This window comes from Cynocephalus volans, chromosome 10, assembly GCF_027409185.1.
Source record: "Cynocephalus volans isolate mCynVol1 chromosome 10, mCynVol1.pri, whole genome shotgun sequence".
Taxonomy (NCBI): Eukaryota; Metazoa; Chordata; class Mammalia; order Dermoptera; family Cynocephalidae; genus Cynocephalus; species Cynocephalus volans.
The window spans coordinates 36,266,535-36,282,720 of NC_084469.1; the positions used below are offsets into that span (position 1 = coordinate 36,266,535).

At 49.5% G+C, this 16,186-nt stretch overlaps 1 protein-coding gene across 2 annotated transcripts in view; it reads left to right on the forward strand.

Moving 5' to 3' along the window:
* The window catches only part of NTN1 (netrin 1), a 184,325-nt gene that overhangs the window by 112,351 nt on the left and 55,788 nt on the right, over positions 1-16,186 (forward strand). For both annotated transcript variants that reach the window (XM_063110824.1, XM_063110823.1), the window contains exon 3: positions 8,043-8,231. In XM_063110824.1, the coding sequence (XP_062966894.1) occupies positions 8,043-8,231 (189 nt within the window). The remainder of the gene's footprint in view (positions 1-8,042; positions 8,232-16,186) is intronic.

Here is a 16,186-nt window from a genome sequence, read left to right on the forward strand (position 1 = left end):
TCTGGAAAGCCCAGGTGGTCACCGGTCCTGGGGGCTATTCTTCTGATGCTGTTAACCCTGTATAGGCCCCATCACCTTCACCTCCAGTGGGGTGGAAGCCTGTAGGATCCCCCTGAGGGCCACAGTGTCATCCAGTCCCATCCGTGGTCCACCCGCTGCCTGGGGGTGGTCTTACTGCTCTTTCCACCCTGTCACCTGCCCTACTCAGCCCTACTCTGTGGCTTCTCCACAGCTCCCTTAGCTTAGCCTGGAGTGCTCCTCTCCTGAACTCCCCCCAGGGACCCTCCCAGAGGCGAGTCTGTCCCTTACCGTCCCAGAAGTTTTGATATCACGCAGTTATAGACTTTTAGGGGCAGAAAAGAGCTTAGAGATCATGAGACCCAAATGTCTTCATTTTTCAGGTGAGAATATAGAGGCTCAGAGCCAGAACGAGAGCCCAGGCCTCCCAGTCAGGCCCAGCTCTTTCCTCTGGCCTCGCTGCTGGTGATGTTGTATCAGCTGTGTGCTGTTGGGTTTTATTTAATAGTAATTTTACTCACCTGTGCCCTGCCTCTCTTCATCATGAGCTCCTTGCCCCTGGCTTCAGCCATCTTTTCTCCTCCTGCATCATCTAGACCAGCCCTTCTCCAAGTGTGGCCTTCAGACCGACAGCATCAGCACCACCTGGGAACTTGTTAGGTGTGCACGTGCTGATGTCCCACATACAGCCCACTGGCTCAAGCTCTGGGGGTGGGCTCAGCAATCTGTTTTAATAGGCAACCTGGTGAATGCAGGCATCCAGGTTCGAGAACCGTCACATGTTGGGAAGGGTATAGTGGAGGAGGAAGGAGAGTCATAGTCTGTTTGTGTACAGAGCAAAGTGCAGTGGTGTCAGCCCTGCAGCTCCCATGCACACGCCAGGGGCTCTGTTAGTATTTGTTGAATGAAGAAACGGGTGAGCAATCGTGCAGAAGCAGGTCCTGCTAAGGGTGTCATTGGTGGCCCCCTCTCCTGTCTTGAGATGCCACATCTTTCTCCGAGAGTCCCATAGAACGTCCTTACCTTGCGTGGGTTCTGTCATACTCAGTATGGACTGACTTGTTGCCTATTGACTTTGTTCTTTAAGACAGACAAGCTGTCTAGTTCTCCTGGCCATGTCTAGCTGATGTTCGTCAATGTTTGTTTTTTTTAATTGAAGTTGAAGCAAAGTGCCCTCAAATGATCACAGACCCTAAAGCCTTGACTGGAACCACTTTGCTCCTGTGTGATGTCTTCTTAGTCCTCAAAGTGGTGCCCAGTCTCTCTGGCTCACTGTGGCTGGTCACCATGGCATTGTATCTGGCTGAATGACTTCTCTAGTGAGAAATGTTAAGCCCTGTGTTTGGGGATAGTGGTAGACCTTGGAGTGTGGCAACAGTGGCAGCAGTATTAACCAGACTTTTAGCATACTCGGGTATCTCCAAAGACTCTGCCAGGGCAGGGGCCGTGTCTGTCCTGCTCACAGTTATATCCCCAGCGCCTTGCATGGTGCCTGAAATGTAGTAGGTGCTCAGTAAATATTTGTTGAATGAGTAAATAAATCCACACCCTATTGGATTTGCCAGTAATAAAGTGAAACCTACAATCTGGGCTTTGTTTTGTAAATTTGTTTACATTTATGATCATTTCTCTTATGTTCAGCTCACCTGTAGACACAAAAGGCTAGAGGTCCTGGAAATGCTTGGGCCAGTCCTGTCTCAGCCCCTTTCCCAAAAGGATTCATTTGAGAGCCCAGTTCCAAGTGATCCGTAGGTGCTGACAGGAGCCAGGTGTGTGGGGAGCTGGGTTGCTCGACCTGGCCATCTCAGGAGATGCTGAAAACTGGGCTCAGAAGGACACTTACTGGGAGTGGAATACTTAAAATTCATAAACAAGAGTCAAAAAATTTGTAAATAAATAGTATACCAAATGGAGTAGCAAAATAATAAATAAAAGGAAATACAGACTACCCCAAATTCTTAAAAATAACTCTCAAATATTTTTATGATTTTGAACCAATAATTTAAGGAGAAGTTTCTTTTGAAACCAGACCTCTGTCCACTGCCCCATCACAGACTCCCTGCCATAAACCCTCCCTTTTGCCTCACTGTGGGACTCTCTCTCCACACAGTGGGTTATATTCCAGCTGGTTTCTTTTCAATTTAGTTCCAGTTCCACTAGTCTACACTGGCCTGTGGGCCAACAGCAGCAGCATCGCTTGGGAGCTTGCTAGAAATGCAGGCTCCTAGGCCCTGCCTCAGAGCCCCTGAATCAGAACCTGCATCAGAACAGGATCCACGGGGGACCATGTGAATGTTACAGTTGGAGCAGCGCTGGCAGAATATCCTGTCTGTGCCCCAACTCTCTTCCACCTTGGCCCAGAAGGGCCCAGCAGAATGGCCTCCCCGACTGTCTGTCCCGACAGCACTGGTCACAGTTGGAAATTCCAGATTTGTCATGCACTTACTAGACCACTGCCCATGTCCCCTCTGAGATCAGAAGCACCCTGAGAGCAGGACTCTTTCTTGCTTGCCACTGAGGCCCCTGAACTTACCCCAGTGCCTGGTCCTTTTAAAGGCTTTAATCAAGTGTTTGTTGAAGGAGCGAATGATTGTCACTCCCTGGGGCAGCGTTCTAAGCTGCAGCCTTTGCACTCAGAGCATCTTAGGCAGTAGCAGAGGGACATAAAGTCACATACTCTGGAGGTGGGGGATGTCACAACCCCTCTAACACAGGGTGTTTCAAACTCAGCACTGCTGACACTTGGGGCTGGGTAACTGTGTTGTGCGGGGGCTGTCCTGTGCATTGCAGGATGTTTACCAGCCTCTCTGATCTCTATCACTTAGTTGTAAGCAGTCCTTCTTTCTCTAGTTGTGACAACCAAAAATGCTTGTAGACATTGCCAAATGTTTGCTGGGCGGCAAAATTGCACCTGGTTGAGAGCCACTGCTCCTGTCGCTCCCCAGGGAAGTAGTGAGAACACTTAGTGTGTGGTGAGTAGGTCTGGGGGAACTTACCCAGCAGCCTCAGATGTGATTGGCAACCAAACTGATAGGGCAGTGGCACTGCCCGCTAACCCTTCCAGTGCCTGTTGTGCCCCAACCTGTCCATGTGTCCTGGACATATCAAAATGTGCCACTCATCATGAAGATCTGATAGCCCTGGTTACACCGGTGCACAGGCAGCTCAGGACTAGGGATCAGTTTCTTGCATGAAAAGCACGCAGCCTGTGGATGGTGCACATGTGGGTGGGTTATTTTGGACAGTTCAGCTGCAGACATGTAAGTCCAAAATTCCCTGTTATATTGCAGAAATAAAATGGGGCAATCTTCTCAGAACTGCTCTGGAAGGCAGAGAAGTCTATGATTTTGTGTGCTGGGAGGGCAGAGGAGAGGCCCTGGGGCCGAGACCAGAGCCTCTGAGCAGACCCACTGCCAGTGGCCTTCCTGTTCCAGCGAGAGAGCCCCTGAGCCACATGACATTTAGGGGAGCCAGAGTTAGGATACAATTTAACAACATCTGCTGTATGCTTTCAGGGCCTGGGGTAGTCCTGGTGGGATTGGGGGTTAGTTTATCAGGGTCTTTGGGGAGGGCTGTCACCTGTGTTTTGGTAAAGTCAACAAACCAATGGATACAGATTCAGTCTCTATGCTCAAGGCCCTGTTCAGAGTCCCAGGAGGAGTTCGAGGCTCTTAGATGTGTGTTTTTCTCCCTAAAGCACTAACTACAGTCTGCTTGGGTGGATAGAAGTTAAATTGATGAGTTAAAGCAGCCTGAAAAGTTTAAAGTAGTTCAAAGCAATGATGAAAAAAGTACCAGAAGGCCATGCCTTGTCAGGGTGTGGTCAAAGCAGTAAATCCTCTACCTACCTATCTATCTACCTGTCTACGTATCTACTTACTCACCTACCTACCTGCCCACCTACCCATCCATTTCTCCATCTCCCCACTCATCCCATCCCATTTCATCCCATCCATCCATCCGTCCACCCACTTACTGACCTATCCTATCTATCCATCCATCCATTCATTCATCCATCCATTTCTCTCTCTCTCTCATTTGTACACAAAAATGTATCAAGATCTTCTGTGGACTGGAGAATATAAGAGCAAACACTGTCCCTGTCCTCCACGAACCAACACAGTTGAAGAGAGCATTTGTCCCACTTGCCCAGAGAGTTGCTGACTTGAGTGCTGGTCTGCCCTCTCTGTTAGATGGGGTGACCATGGACAGTTGAGAGTGTGTCATCTGTCTCTGAGTCTCCATAGCAGAGCCTGGCACATAGCTAGAGCACCATAAATGTATGTTGAGTTGAACTGACCTGGGGGGTGACACAGGGTTGGGCAATTCCAGATTGGGGGACGGGGGGTTGAAAAAGGTTTATGGGATGTTGGGAGCTAAGAAGTGGTCACAGGCATGTGTTAAAATAGGATTTAGAGGACCTTTTGATGGGGGAGGAAAATAGGAGCCCATCTCTTGGGGCTGTCTCCCTTCCAGGTTTCTGGTTGAGGGTGGGAGGGGGGCTCTCCTGCTCCTACCTCCCTGCCTCCCACTATGCCTGGATCTGAAAGGTAGCCACACCTGATGCACTCTTAGTGATCCCACATGATAGCTGAATGGGGCACAGAACTTGGGGGCTCTCTAGGTGGCTGAGGGCCCCTGGGTAAGAGGCAGAGCCTGGTTGGCCAGGGCAGGACTCCCCCTCCTTGCCCATGCAGGTCCCTCAGGAGACTCTCTGCTTCCCCCACCCCCTTCTCTCCTGGGCTGACCTCTTTTCTCACAAAGCTGCCCTTTCCTTCCCGCCTTGAAATCTGATAATGAAACTAATACCCAATATTTTTTCCTCCAAGAGAAGCAGGAGATAAACAGGAAGGCACGAAGGATTAATGTGTCTCTCTGAGGATGGGGTTGGGGATAGGCCGGGAGTTGGGTGACACCTTCCTGTGGAGCCGAGGGATTCAGATGTGAGCTGCTTTGCCTGATGCATTTTTCCATTTGTGTAGAGAAAATAAAACAAAGAGAAAAGAAAACAAGCCATAAAATACTTTGCAGAAGTCTGAGTGAAGGCAATTGCCACTTGATGTCCCCTGACAGCTCCAAGAAGTGGGGGGAGGGAGGGGAGCCCTGCCTTTTGATGTTACGCCTCTGAGTTTTCTTTTGTGTGACCAGTTGGGACGGACATTGTGTTAGTGTAAGGTGAATATGGAAGAGAGATACCAGCTGAGCTTCTCTTTGGGGTGGGGAAAGGGGGCTCAGAGGCTAGGGTGGGCCCTGCTGGGGATGCAGGTTAGCAAAAGCTGCCTTTACAGAAAGCATCTGCCTCCAAGAAAGACCAGAAGATGCTGCTATGAGGCCTTTTCTGGTTCAAGAGGGGCCTAAGGAAGTGAGACCTGGATAATCCTTCCAGATCCCTGTCCCCGGGCAGGTGCACCAGGCCCTGTGATTTCTGTGCTTGTAGGAAAGATCCAGACTCTAGGCTGTAGTCTAGGCCCAACTGTTACTGCCAGTGATGCAGGTCCTTTCCTCTGGGGAAGTGGACCAGGTGCCAGAAGACCTAGGCTCCAGTACTGGGTCCCCATTTACTGGCTCTGTGGTCCTGGTCCGGGTGGTCTCTTCATCTGAACAGTGCCCGTCACTCTCGTCTGGCTGAGTAAGTCCACAGAGACTGTGAATGTGCATAAGCATGACATGACAGTGCTCTGTGTAGGAGGGCAGGGTCCAGCCACAGACTCTTTGTGCCTGGTTGAACTCAGCCCTTGGGGATACTTAGTAAGGCTCTAGGGAGTCATTCTCTGGTCTAATTTGGCTTCCAGCTGCTTCCAGACTTCAGGGTATGAGCTGTCTTTATTCTCTTGTGTCCCACACAGCACCTCCTGTAAAGCCCTCCTCCCGCTCCACTTGTAAATTGAGTGACTAATAGGCCAGTGATTTGGAGGGTGACTCTAGGAAGAACTTTTTAAAAAGCTTAACATCAGAGAGAAAAATTAAAGAGGCACACATTTTTTAAAAATCACAAAAGTAACATGAATAAGAAACTGGTAAAAAAATATTTGCAGTTTGTATGGTTGGAAAGACAAATGATTTTTCATCCATCATATAGAAGAGCACAAGACAGCATCAAAAAAAAAAACAAAAAAAAAAAAAACCCACCTTGTTTGAAAACTGGGCAAATGGCATGAACAGGCAATGCACGAAAAAGAAATATAAATAGAAAAATAAGTATGTGGAGAAATGCCCAACCTCCCTGGTAATCAAAGACATGCAAATTAAAATCATGTGCATATTTTTCCCCCAGACGAATTGGCAAAGATTATTTTAAAAAGAATGTTGATACCAAAGGCATATTGTTATTTCAGGGGAGTGTTGAAATAGGAGCTGTCACATCCTTCTGGTGGGAGAGTAAGGTAGTACAACTTTTCTTGAGGACAATTTGGCAATTTGGATCCAAAGTTAAAAATATGTAGAACCAAAATTTAATCCAGCAATGCCATCTTGAAAAATTTACTGTACAGCAGTAATCAGAGAAGAGTACAAATATGTATGTTCAAAGGTGGTTCAAGGTGGTTGCTATTGTTTTCAAAGGTGGTTACCATTGTGTGGTTTATAATAGTGAAAAAGTGGCAACCGCCTCACTGCCCAACCCTGGGAGGCCCTACTTTTAAATGCATTCACTTCAGACTCCAACGAGCCCCCTGTGTACATCCATACAACGTAGTACCAGACAACCTTTAAAAATCATGAAGAACAGTATTTGGCATTAAAAAATGTTTAATATTATGAAAAAATAGGCTACAAAGCTAGCTCTATACAAGTATGATCCGTGTTTCTAGGAAAGAATTAAATAGCTCCACAGCTGAGCAAATGTTAAAGCCTGAAAAGAAAGACCCCTACTTTAACAGCTGCTGGTGGAAATAGGGGTGCGATTTTTTCCCCGTTCTGCTTTTTGTTTTTCAAGTGTATGGCACCAAACATATATTTCTTTAGAAATAACACATGTGGTTTGGAACACACTTAGCATAAAAGCGGGGTGAACGGTGTGGTAGAGTGAGCGAGAGTAGATTGGTGCTTAGTGATCCTGCTCTGGTTAGTATGGAGGTGGCCTGGGGGCCTCTGCTCAGGTGACAGGGCAGCTGGGGGGGGGGGCAGGATGAGAGGAGTGAGTGGACGTTGGGGGAGGCACCTCTGGTGCAAATGGAGACCCGCACCTGAAGCTGGAAATATCGATTTGGGAGTCTGGAGCTCAGAGGGGTGAAGGAGGCAGACCGGGGAGGGTATGAGGGTGGGCAGGGAAAGGGTGCTGAGTCCTGAGCTACCTGCGCGGGTAGGGAACAGGTAGGCGGATGTGGGGCCAGGAGGGAGGAAATGAGAGAGGACGATGTGGAAGGTCTTCCCCAGGGGACCCCGAGACCAGGGCTGGGTCACCAGTGGGGAGGATGATGGTGCAGCAGGGGGAGGAGGGGGTGTGCGAGGGGGACGCAGTGACCGAGAAGCCCGTCTGCCCGCCACAGTAGCACGAGCTGGGGCTTAAACACCAGACGGTTGTTTCTCACGGTTCCTGAGGCCAGAGTCCGAGATCGAAGGGCAGGGCTGTTCTCCTAAGGCCTCCCTTCTTGTCTGCTCCCTTCTTGCTGTGTCCTCACCCGGTCATTCCTCTGTATGTTCACGTCCCTGGTGTCTCTTTGTGTGTCCAAATATCCTCTTATAAGGACACCAGTCAAATTGGAGGAAAGCCCACCCTAAGGGCCTCATTTTAACTCACTCACCTCTTTAAGGACTCTGTCTCCAAATACAACCACATTCGGAGGTACTGGGGTTCTGGCTTCAACATATGAATTTGGGGGGAGCCTTAGCCTTGGTACTATTAGGTGTTCAATAAATGCTTATGGATGCAGACAGAGGGAGCCAAAGAAAATCTCCGGAAGTCAGTCCCTGACTCCGGCAGTGGAGGAGAATGCGGTGTTGGGGGGAGGGGATCTCTCGGCTCCCATGGGTGCCATCCTGCCAGCACCCCTGCGGCTGACGGGCTGTCCCTGTCTTCCCTGCAGCCTGTAACTGCAACCTGCACGCCCGGCGGTGCCGCTTCAACATGGAGCTCTACAAGCTGTCCGGGCGCAAGAGCGGGGGCGTCTGCCTCAACTGCCGCCACAACACCGCTGGCCGCCACTGCCACTATTGCAAGGAGGGCTACTACCGCGACATGGGCAAGCCCATCACCCACCGGAAGGCCTGTAAAGGTAGGCTGGACTCACGCTTAGGGGGCTTGGTGGTGGCAGTGGTGGGGGGACATTGGGAACACCAGTCTTTCCTCTGCCTTTCTCCTTTTCTGAAGTCAACACACACACACACACACACACACACACACACACACACACACACACACACACACACACACACACACACACACACACACACACACACACACACACACACACCCCTCTACCCCTCCCTGGTATTTGGAGGTGTAAACACACACACACACACACACACACACACACACACACACACACACCCCTCTACCCCTCCCTGGTATTTGGAGGTGTAAACACACACACACACACACACACACACACACACACACACACACACACCCCTCTACCCCTCCCTGGTATTTGGAGGTGTAAACACACACACACACACACACACACACACACACACACACACACACACACACACACACACACACACACACACACACACACACACACACACACACACACACACACACACACACACACACCCTCTACCCCTCCCTGGTATTTGGAGGTGTAAGCCAAAACAAAGGGGCGATGGAGACATGGCTCAAAGGAGAAGAATGGAGAAGGTGTGACCCCCTGGGACGGTGCAGGCCTCCAGCCCGCTGCCCTCCCCTCCCCTCCCCCACCCAGGCTTCTGCACAGGTGTGCCGCATACCACAGGGACGCGAGTCATGTTCGCCAGGCTTACCTTCGGGACAAAGGACTCTCTTTTACCAAATCCACACAGACACACTTCTCTGGACATGTGCACCCCACCCCCCACCCCCCAACACACAGACACGCACCAGCGCAGCGAGGTGGGCAGTTTCGGGAGCAGGGTCTCAGAAGGAACATTGAATCCATCTGCAAATAGTTTTACTTCGTGGGACAAAAAAATTAAAAGGAGACCGGAGACTCTATTTTCGTTCACTGAAGCAAGCACTAATGTTTTAACTTTCTGCTGTTTGTTTTTCTCCCACCAACAAAAATGAAGCCATGGTCAGATGACTCAGAGGAGCTGATGAAATGCAGGGGAATCTAGTTATGTTGGAGGGTGATTGAGAAGTGGCGCCCCCCGCCCCCCATTAGCTTTTGGGAATTCCAGGGCTCTCCTGCTGCAAAACTCAGGCCCTGGGGTCAGGGCCTGTCCCGAGCATGGCTTCCCAAGAAGATGCTTACCTCTGAGGGCTCTTGGGCAACAATTCAACATGGACAGCGTCCTGACATGATCCTGTATAGACCCTGGCATAGGAGGGTCACAAGGGCTGGTGTCGAGCTGCAGTAGAGGAACCCTTTCATGGTGACTGTCTAGCCTTTGGATGGAACAAAAGTGTCATCTTAACAGGAAATCCACCACACTTTGGGCACTTGAATACAGGACTGACTACATCATTTGCAGGCCTCAGCACAAAATGAAAATAAGGGGCTTCTTATTTAAAAACTATTAAGAATTTCAAAACAGCAACAGCACAGCTTCAACCAGGTATGTGCCCTTCTGAGCTTGGGGCCCATGAAGCCAGGTCTGCTTGGGCCAAACACTTTTCTTCTAAAAAACACAAAAATAACCACCCATGTTTACAGTGTGTCTCCTTCAGGAGAAATACCTCTTCCAAATGCACAGGGATGAGTAGGATGTCTCGCAAGTGAGCTCTTCTTCCAGATCTGTGGACTTACGGCTGCCTCTGGTGGTTGCCAAGAGAAGTTTGAGCATAAAGGTAGATCCACATCAAAAAAATAACTCTTTCAGTCTCCCCCAGGAGTCTTTGAGCAGAGAATGCAAAGGTGGCCCAGGCAAAGAGACCCTAGAACAGGGTCAGGAAGGTGTGAGCACAGCAAGACCAGGGAAGGATGGCTTTGGGTTTTCAGAGAACACAGTTGGAAGGTACGCAGTTCCTTTTCCTGTGCCCAGAATATTTGCTGTCTCTCTTTTACAGAAGAAATTGAGGCCAGGGGTCTTGTAAACAGCTGGCTTGCACATAGATTTCTTGTGGGTTTGGCCAGGAAATTTTAACCAACCTCAGTCATTCAGGTGGGTGGGCAGTCCTGTTTCCCTGGGTGGGAAAGTCTGGGCTCTACAAGGAAGGGCCGTAGTCATTTCCTGTCATGCCAGTTTCTGCTGTCAGAGCCGAAATGCACGTCTCCTGGAGAGGCAGGAAGGAATGGGGCCTTGGTCATCTCTACCTGCCCCTCTATTGCTATGGGCAAGGACAAGGGCCACGTGCTGCCTCTCACTGCTCAGAATCCTGGGAACCTGCAGGCTGATCTCCAGAGCTCTGCCCCTCTGGTTGAATGGCATGCAAAAGTTTGGCTTCCTTTCCTGGCTTCTAGGAGGACAGGTGCAGACAGATGAGACCTGTTCCTGTTTTATGATTCTAAATGCTGTGGCCAGCCTAGATGGCTGTCTTCCTTCCCAGCTCTGGACAGCAGCTGCCCTCAGCCTTAGTGGCAACCCTGGGAGAAGAACTCACCGGAATGGAAAAATCTAAGGATGGATTCTGCTGAGAAAGACACAGTCATGTCCTGCTGAAGAAATGTGGCAGGAAAGGGTGGGGCTCTCAGTGCCTTTTGATTGGGGAGGAAAGACAATGCCTCAAGGAACCTACCACGTGACTGGTGGGAGGAAAGACAATGCTTCAAGGAAGCTGCCACCTGATTGTTGAGAAAGGGCATCTCTTGGAAGTTGTAGATCTTTTCCCTCTGGTCCTCCCTTTCCTGGTGTCACTCCTTTAAGGGATGTGGGAACGAACTTTGAAGCCTCATTTCCCCCAAGGGACACTTCCTACCAAAGAGAGACCCTGAGATCTTGGCAGTATACAACTTCAGGTTGTCCAGACCCTGATGTAGAGATGCATATCCTTGAGATCTCCGCACACCTCCCCCCACGCCGCCTCACCCCTCGCCATAGGAGTCTTCTACCTAGTCTTCCCAGGGCCAGGCAGTTTAAGGAAATGGTTCCTTGGTTGGAAACACTTTGGGCCCAGCATTTTGATCTTTGATGGCTTGCTGTCAGAGGCTTCCAAAGTCTTTCAGGGATGGTGATACCCCCAGGCCTCAGCTCCTGAGACTGACCTCAGGGAGCCCCAGTGAGAGGTCCTCAGGTGAAGGCTGCACCTCTTTCTTTGTTTCAGATGAATTTCACAGGGGAATCGGGATGACTTCCCAAGCTGGCTTGGGAATGGCCATTGCGGCCCTCTCTCTTTATCCCTGACTTCTCAGGGCCTGGGAGGGGCCCGGGCAGGGGGCCGAGGCCACCCATACACTACTGGCGATTGGCTGACTCAGGACCTTGTTCAATTTAGAGCAGGGGTGGACCAGACAAGAACAGCCTGGAGCAAGGGCATCAGATTCCAAACGTGATTATGCAGGCCCCCATTTGGGAAGTTTCATAGCAACAAATTTGTTGGGTTCTTTCTCCCCTCCCCTAGTTTAGAAGCAAACTGGGGCTGGCAGGGTTGGTGCATACAAAGGACTGTAATAAACATGCCCCGGGAACAGGCGGCTGCACTCTCCAGCTATTCAGCACAATTTCACAGCACTGGGATAGTCTCATTATGGTGTGGGCTGTTGTCCTATACAAAGTCAGATGAGATAAATTTCTCCCTTTTCTCCGCAGAATGATTTGTGAATGATACTCACCCTGGAATCTGTCAAAAGATAGGAGGTTTTGTTTACCATTTGTCTTCTTTATGGACTTTGGGGGGCTCTTTCTTTTTAGAGCTGGCAAAGAAGATGTTGCTCTTCAACCATTTCAGCCATGCCTCCATTGATAACAATATTAATTTACCATCTTCCCAAGCCATCTGTGATGGATAAAGACATTCCAGAATTCTCCCGTGAACCAAATTGCGATGCGAATTAAGAAATTGACCACCGCATCTAGCATCCCCCTGCAAAGGGCTTGCGTTCCATCTCACTGAGCAGCCTGTTTCGATCACTCGTTGCCCTGCTCCTCTAAGTCTCCAGTTAACGGGGCTGAATGACGGCTTGCAGGAAGGTGCTCGAGTCCTAAGAAGAGCAGCTGTCCCCACCGTCTTTGCTAGTGCATTATTGCAGCTCCCGTCCACCCCTTACTTCTTGCGGCAGCTCTGCCAAGTGTTGCAGGTTGGGTAGGAAGTGAGCACCTGTCTTGCCCCCTCCGGCTCCCTGGGCCACTGTGCACAGAACCCCCATGTCTGTCTCATTCTTGATTCTGACCTTCACTTCATGGCATCATCAGTGTATTTGTCTCTAACTTGTGCTGTGATTCTCACTCTTGGCTGCACATCGAAATCCTCTGGGGAGATGTAGAAATACTGCTGCCTGGGTCCCACCCCCAGAGATTCTGGTTTAATTAATGGGTCCAGATGAGACCTGGGCATTGGGAATTGGTAAAGCTTCCCAGGTGATTCTAATGTGTAGTCAAGGATGAGAACCATGGAGAATAACAAATGAGGATGGTGAATTGCTCTTGCTGATTAAAGGAAGACTCACAGGTGGCCTAGGCCCCAGGATTTATTCTTTTGAGGGGAGAGATTTATAATCAATGAATTTAAATATTTTTATGATTCTTGATGAGAACTGGGGGGAGGAGAGTATTTAAAAATTTATAATTTTTAACTCTTGCTGGGCAAGACTAGGAGCTTAGCTAGTGCAGCCTGAGATCAAAATGTTCAGATCAAGGCATGAGATGAGACCGTCATCACTGCCGGATAGTGTATGTGTGTGCATGCACTTGTGTGTATGTGCATGTATGTGTTCGGGTGTATGGGCACATGTGTGTATTTAGATCTGATCATTTGAGGGTTTAGTCACAGCACAGCTGAGAACCTGGGACCCTCTTGGCCTTCTGACTCTAAGGCAGCATCTACATGCCCTACAAAATACAAAAACCCCTTTCGTTTTGTGGGTCCCTAGTCGCATTCTCATTTTCTGTCATGTTGGAGGGTGCAGGAAAAAGAGTTGGTCATCTGAGGCAGGAAGGTAGTCAGTGGCTGGAGCAGCTCCAGGTTTGAAGGCAGAAACCCCAACCCCAGGAGTGGCCTCCGTTATGGCAAGGAAAGGCCAGCGTCCACTGGGAGAGAGAAAGCGATGCCTCAGATCCTGCAGTTGGGAGAGAAGATCCCCAGTGGAAGAGCTTAACTCCAACTGTGACCTCTGTTGGTGCATCTTTTCCCAGTTCGCTAGTAGGTAAGGATATCCAAAACCCTCTCTACAGATTTAGCTTCACGTGAAAAGTTTACAGGGCATCAGGCAAGTCATGTGACCTCTCTAGACCTCAGTCTCCTCATCTGTGGAATTATATTTTTATTTCTGGTCTCTGAGTCCGTTCCAGCTTTGACATCCCATATTCCATGTGCTCCTTTTAAATAGTCAAAATCTTATGGGTCCCTGATATAATAGGACAATTCTTCGTAGCTGTGAAGTTTGTGATCTGGTGACTCAGAAAAGCTGGTAGAGCCAGGGAATCAGGTGAAGGTGTTTTTGTTCCAACGTCTTTACAATTGAAGAGAGTCCCTGATCCTGTGACTCGGCCCACACACAGTGCACCCTGCACCAGAGCACGATCTTCCCAGCCCAGCCCTGAGGTTTATTCCCTGGGCACTCCTCCCCTGCCTGGAGATGAGAACCCTTACTCTCAGGCCCACCATCATCCCAGATCAACAGACATTCTCAGGATCTCCAGGGATCCCTTGTGTTTGAGCAGAAAAGACTGCTGATCTTTGAGTTCCCTGTGTTCATGGAGGTTCCAGGTTTGGTAGCCAGAGTGCTTAGTGCACTTTACTTGGGAAAGTGTCTTTCAGGCTTTTGCTGCCAGGAGAGCACTGTGTGGGCTCCCACAAACAGACTTGGGATGCATAGCTTTTAAAAGCATGGAAGTTGGAGTTATTCAGACCAGGGTTCAAGTACTCTGGGGATGCTAACAGACCTCATCCCTCCTAGGGCTGTGGTGCAGATTCAGTGGGATGATGAAGGGTCGGCCTGGCACATAGCATGCACTCCATATGTGTTAGTTATTTTGATTATTTGTACAAGTTGAGGAAAATAGGAAAACCAGAACCCTCTGCCATGGTCAGCATATACACAAAGCAGAGACGATTCCTTTGGCTCTCTGGTTGCCTTAGTTCTTTCTGTGAGTGATGAGGGACCTGGCCCCTCCCTGGAAGGGCTCAGGCTGGTGTGGACTTTATGCCGATCCCCACAGCACTGAGTAGGTTCAGAAAGTGCTGCTGAGAAAGACCAGGGGCCATTTGAAGGGCTCCCTGACCGGACTGGGGCTTGGAGGAGGACGTGAGGCCTGAGCTGCACAGGGCCCAGGCGCTCCAGCCCTGCCTCCCACCCCAGACCTGCCCCCCGCCCCAGACCCACTCATGCAGACACACACGCACACACGCACATTCACGCATTCTGGGAACCATTTGCAGGAGCTGTGCTTTTTGCTCAGCTGTAAAACAGGTGCAGGAAGACTGTAGTTAACTAGATCACGGAGGGTCAAATAACTCAGTTTGGGATTACGGGGCTCCCCTCCCTCCTGCACTTCCTGCTGTCTGCACCTTAATCCAAAAGAGGCAGGGGACGGCAAGGCCGTGTGACTTGTAACATTTATTGTTTTGTGCTTTGTTAGCAACTGTGGGGGGAAGGAAAGCGGAGCTTTGCACGAGGTTGACGCAGACAGCTGAAATGAAGTCTGGGGCTTATCTGCAGATTTCAGTGATCCTCGCTCCCTCGTTATCATGGAGAATTTAAGAGTTGGGAGTCATGCATGGTTGAGCTGCCCGTGACCAGGGATATGAGGGGCTTATTAGCTTGCCTCCTCATTCTGTCCTCCAGATACATGGGGTAAATGAAATGGCCTTTCCCCGTGGGAAGGGCAGCACGTTGGCCCAGAGTTACATTTGCACTGTTTGTTTGTTGACTCAGCAAATGTTAATTGAGCACCTACTACATGCTAGGCACAGGGTTACAGTGGTGACCAAGACAGACATGGGCCTTTGGAGCTTGCTTTGCAGTGGGAAGCTGACAATAAACAAAGAAGAAAGGACGAAGATAATTGGAGATTGTGGGGAGCTGTGTGGAGGAAATCAAGAGTGGAAAGAGAGTAACTGGGGGAAGCTGCTCTGCAAGGTGGCCTGGGAGGAGCTCTCTGAGGACACTGAGATGAGACTTGGGATATGAGGAGAAAACAGACACAAGGAAGCTGAAGGAAGAGCAGTCCGGGCAGTGTGAAAGTCTGGAAGCAGGAAAGGGCTTGGTGGACCCTTGGTCAGAAGGGAGGAAAGGGAGGGAGGGGTGAGGCCAGCTCGTTGGAGTCTGGACAGGAAGTGGGTCCCATCCTGACAGCACTGGAAACCACTGCAGGGCTTTAAGGAGAAGAGTGATTTGAGTGATGTGTCCAGCTTACCTTTTAAGATGCTCCTTCCGTAACACAAGCCACAGATGGAGAGAAAATACTTGCTCACTCCGTATCTGATGAAGGACTTGAATCTGCAATATGTAAAGAACTTTCAAAGCTCAGCAACAAGAAAACAAACAACCCAATTAAAAATGGGCAGAATACTCGAACAGACACTTCACCAAAGATAGACGGATGGCAAATAAATACATAAAACATCCTTCATCATTAGGGAAATGCAAATTAAAACCACAGTAAGATAACACTACACACTTGTTCAAATGTTGAAAATAAAAAGTCCTGACAATTCCAAGCATTGGTGAGGATGAGGAGCCACTGATCTCCTACACTGCTGGTGGGAATTGAAATGGCACAGCCGCTCTGGAAAACAGCTTGGCAGTTTTTTACAAAGTTTATCATCGACCTGCCGTAATACCCTACAGTCTTACTCCTAGATATTTATCATAGAGAAATGCAAGTTTGTGTTCCCATAAAAACCTGTGCATGGAAGCATTATTCATAATTGCCAAAAACAAAATGACCCAAGAGTGCTGCAGTGGGTGAATGGGGCACGTCCATACAAGGG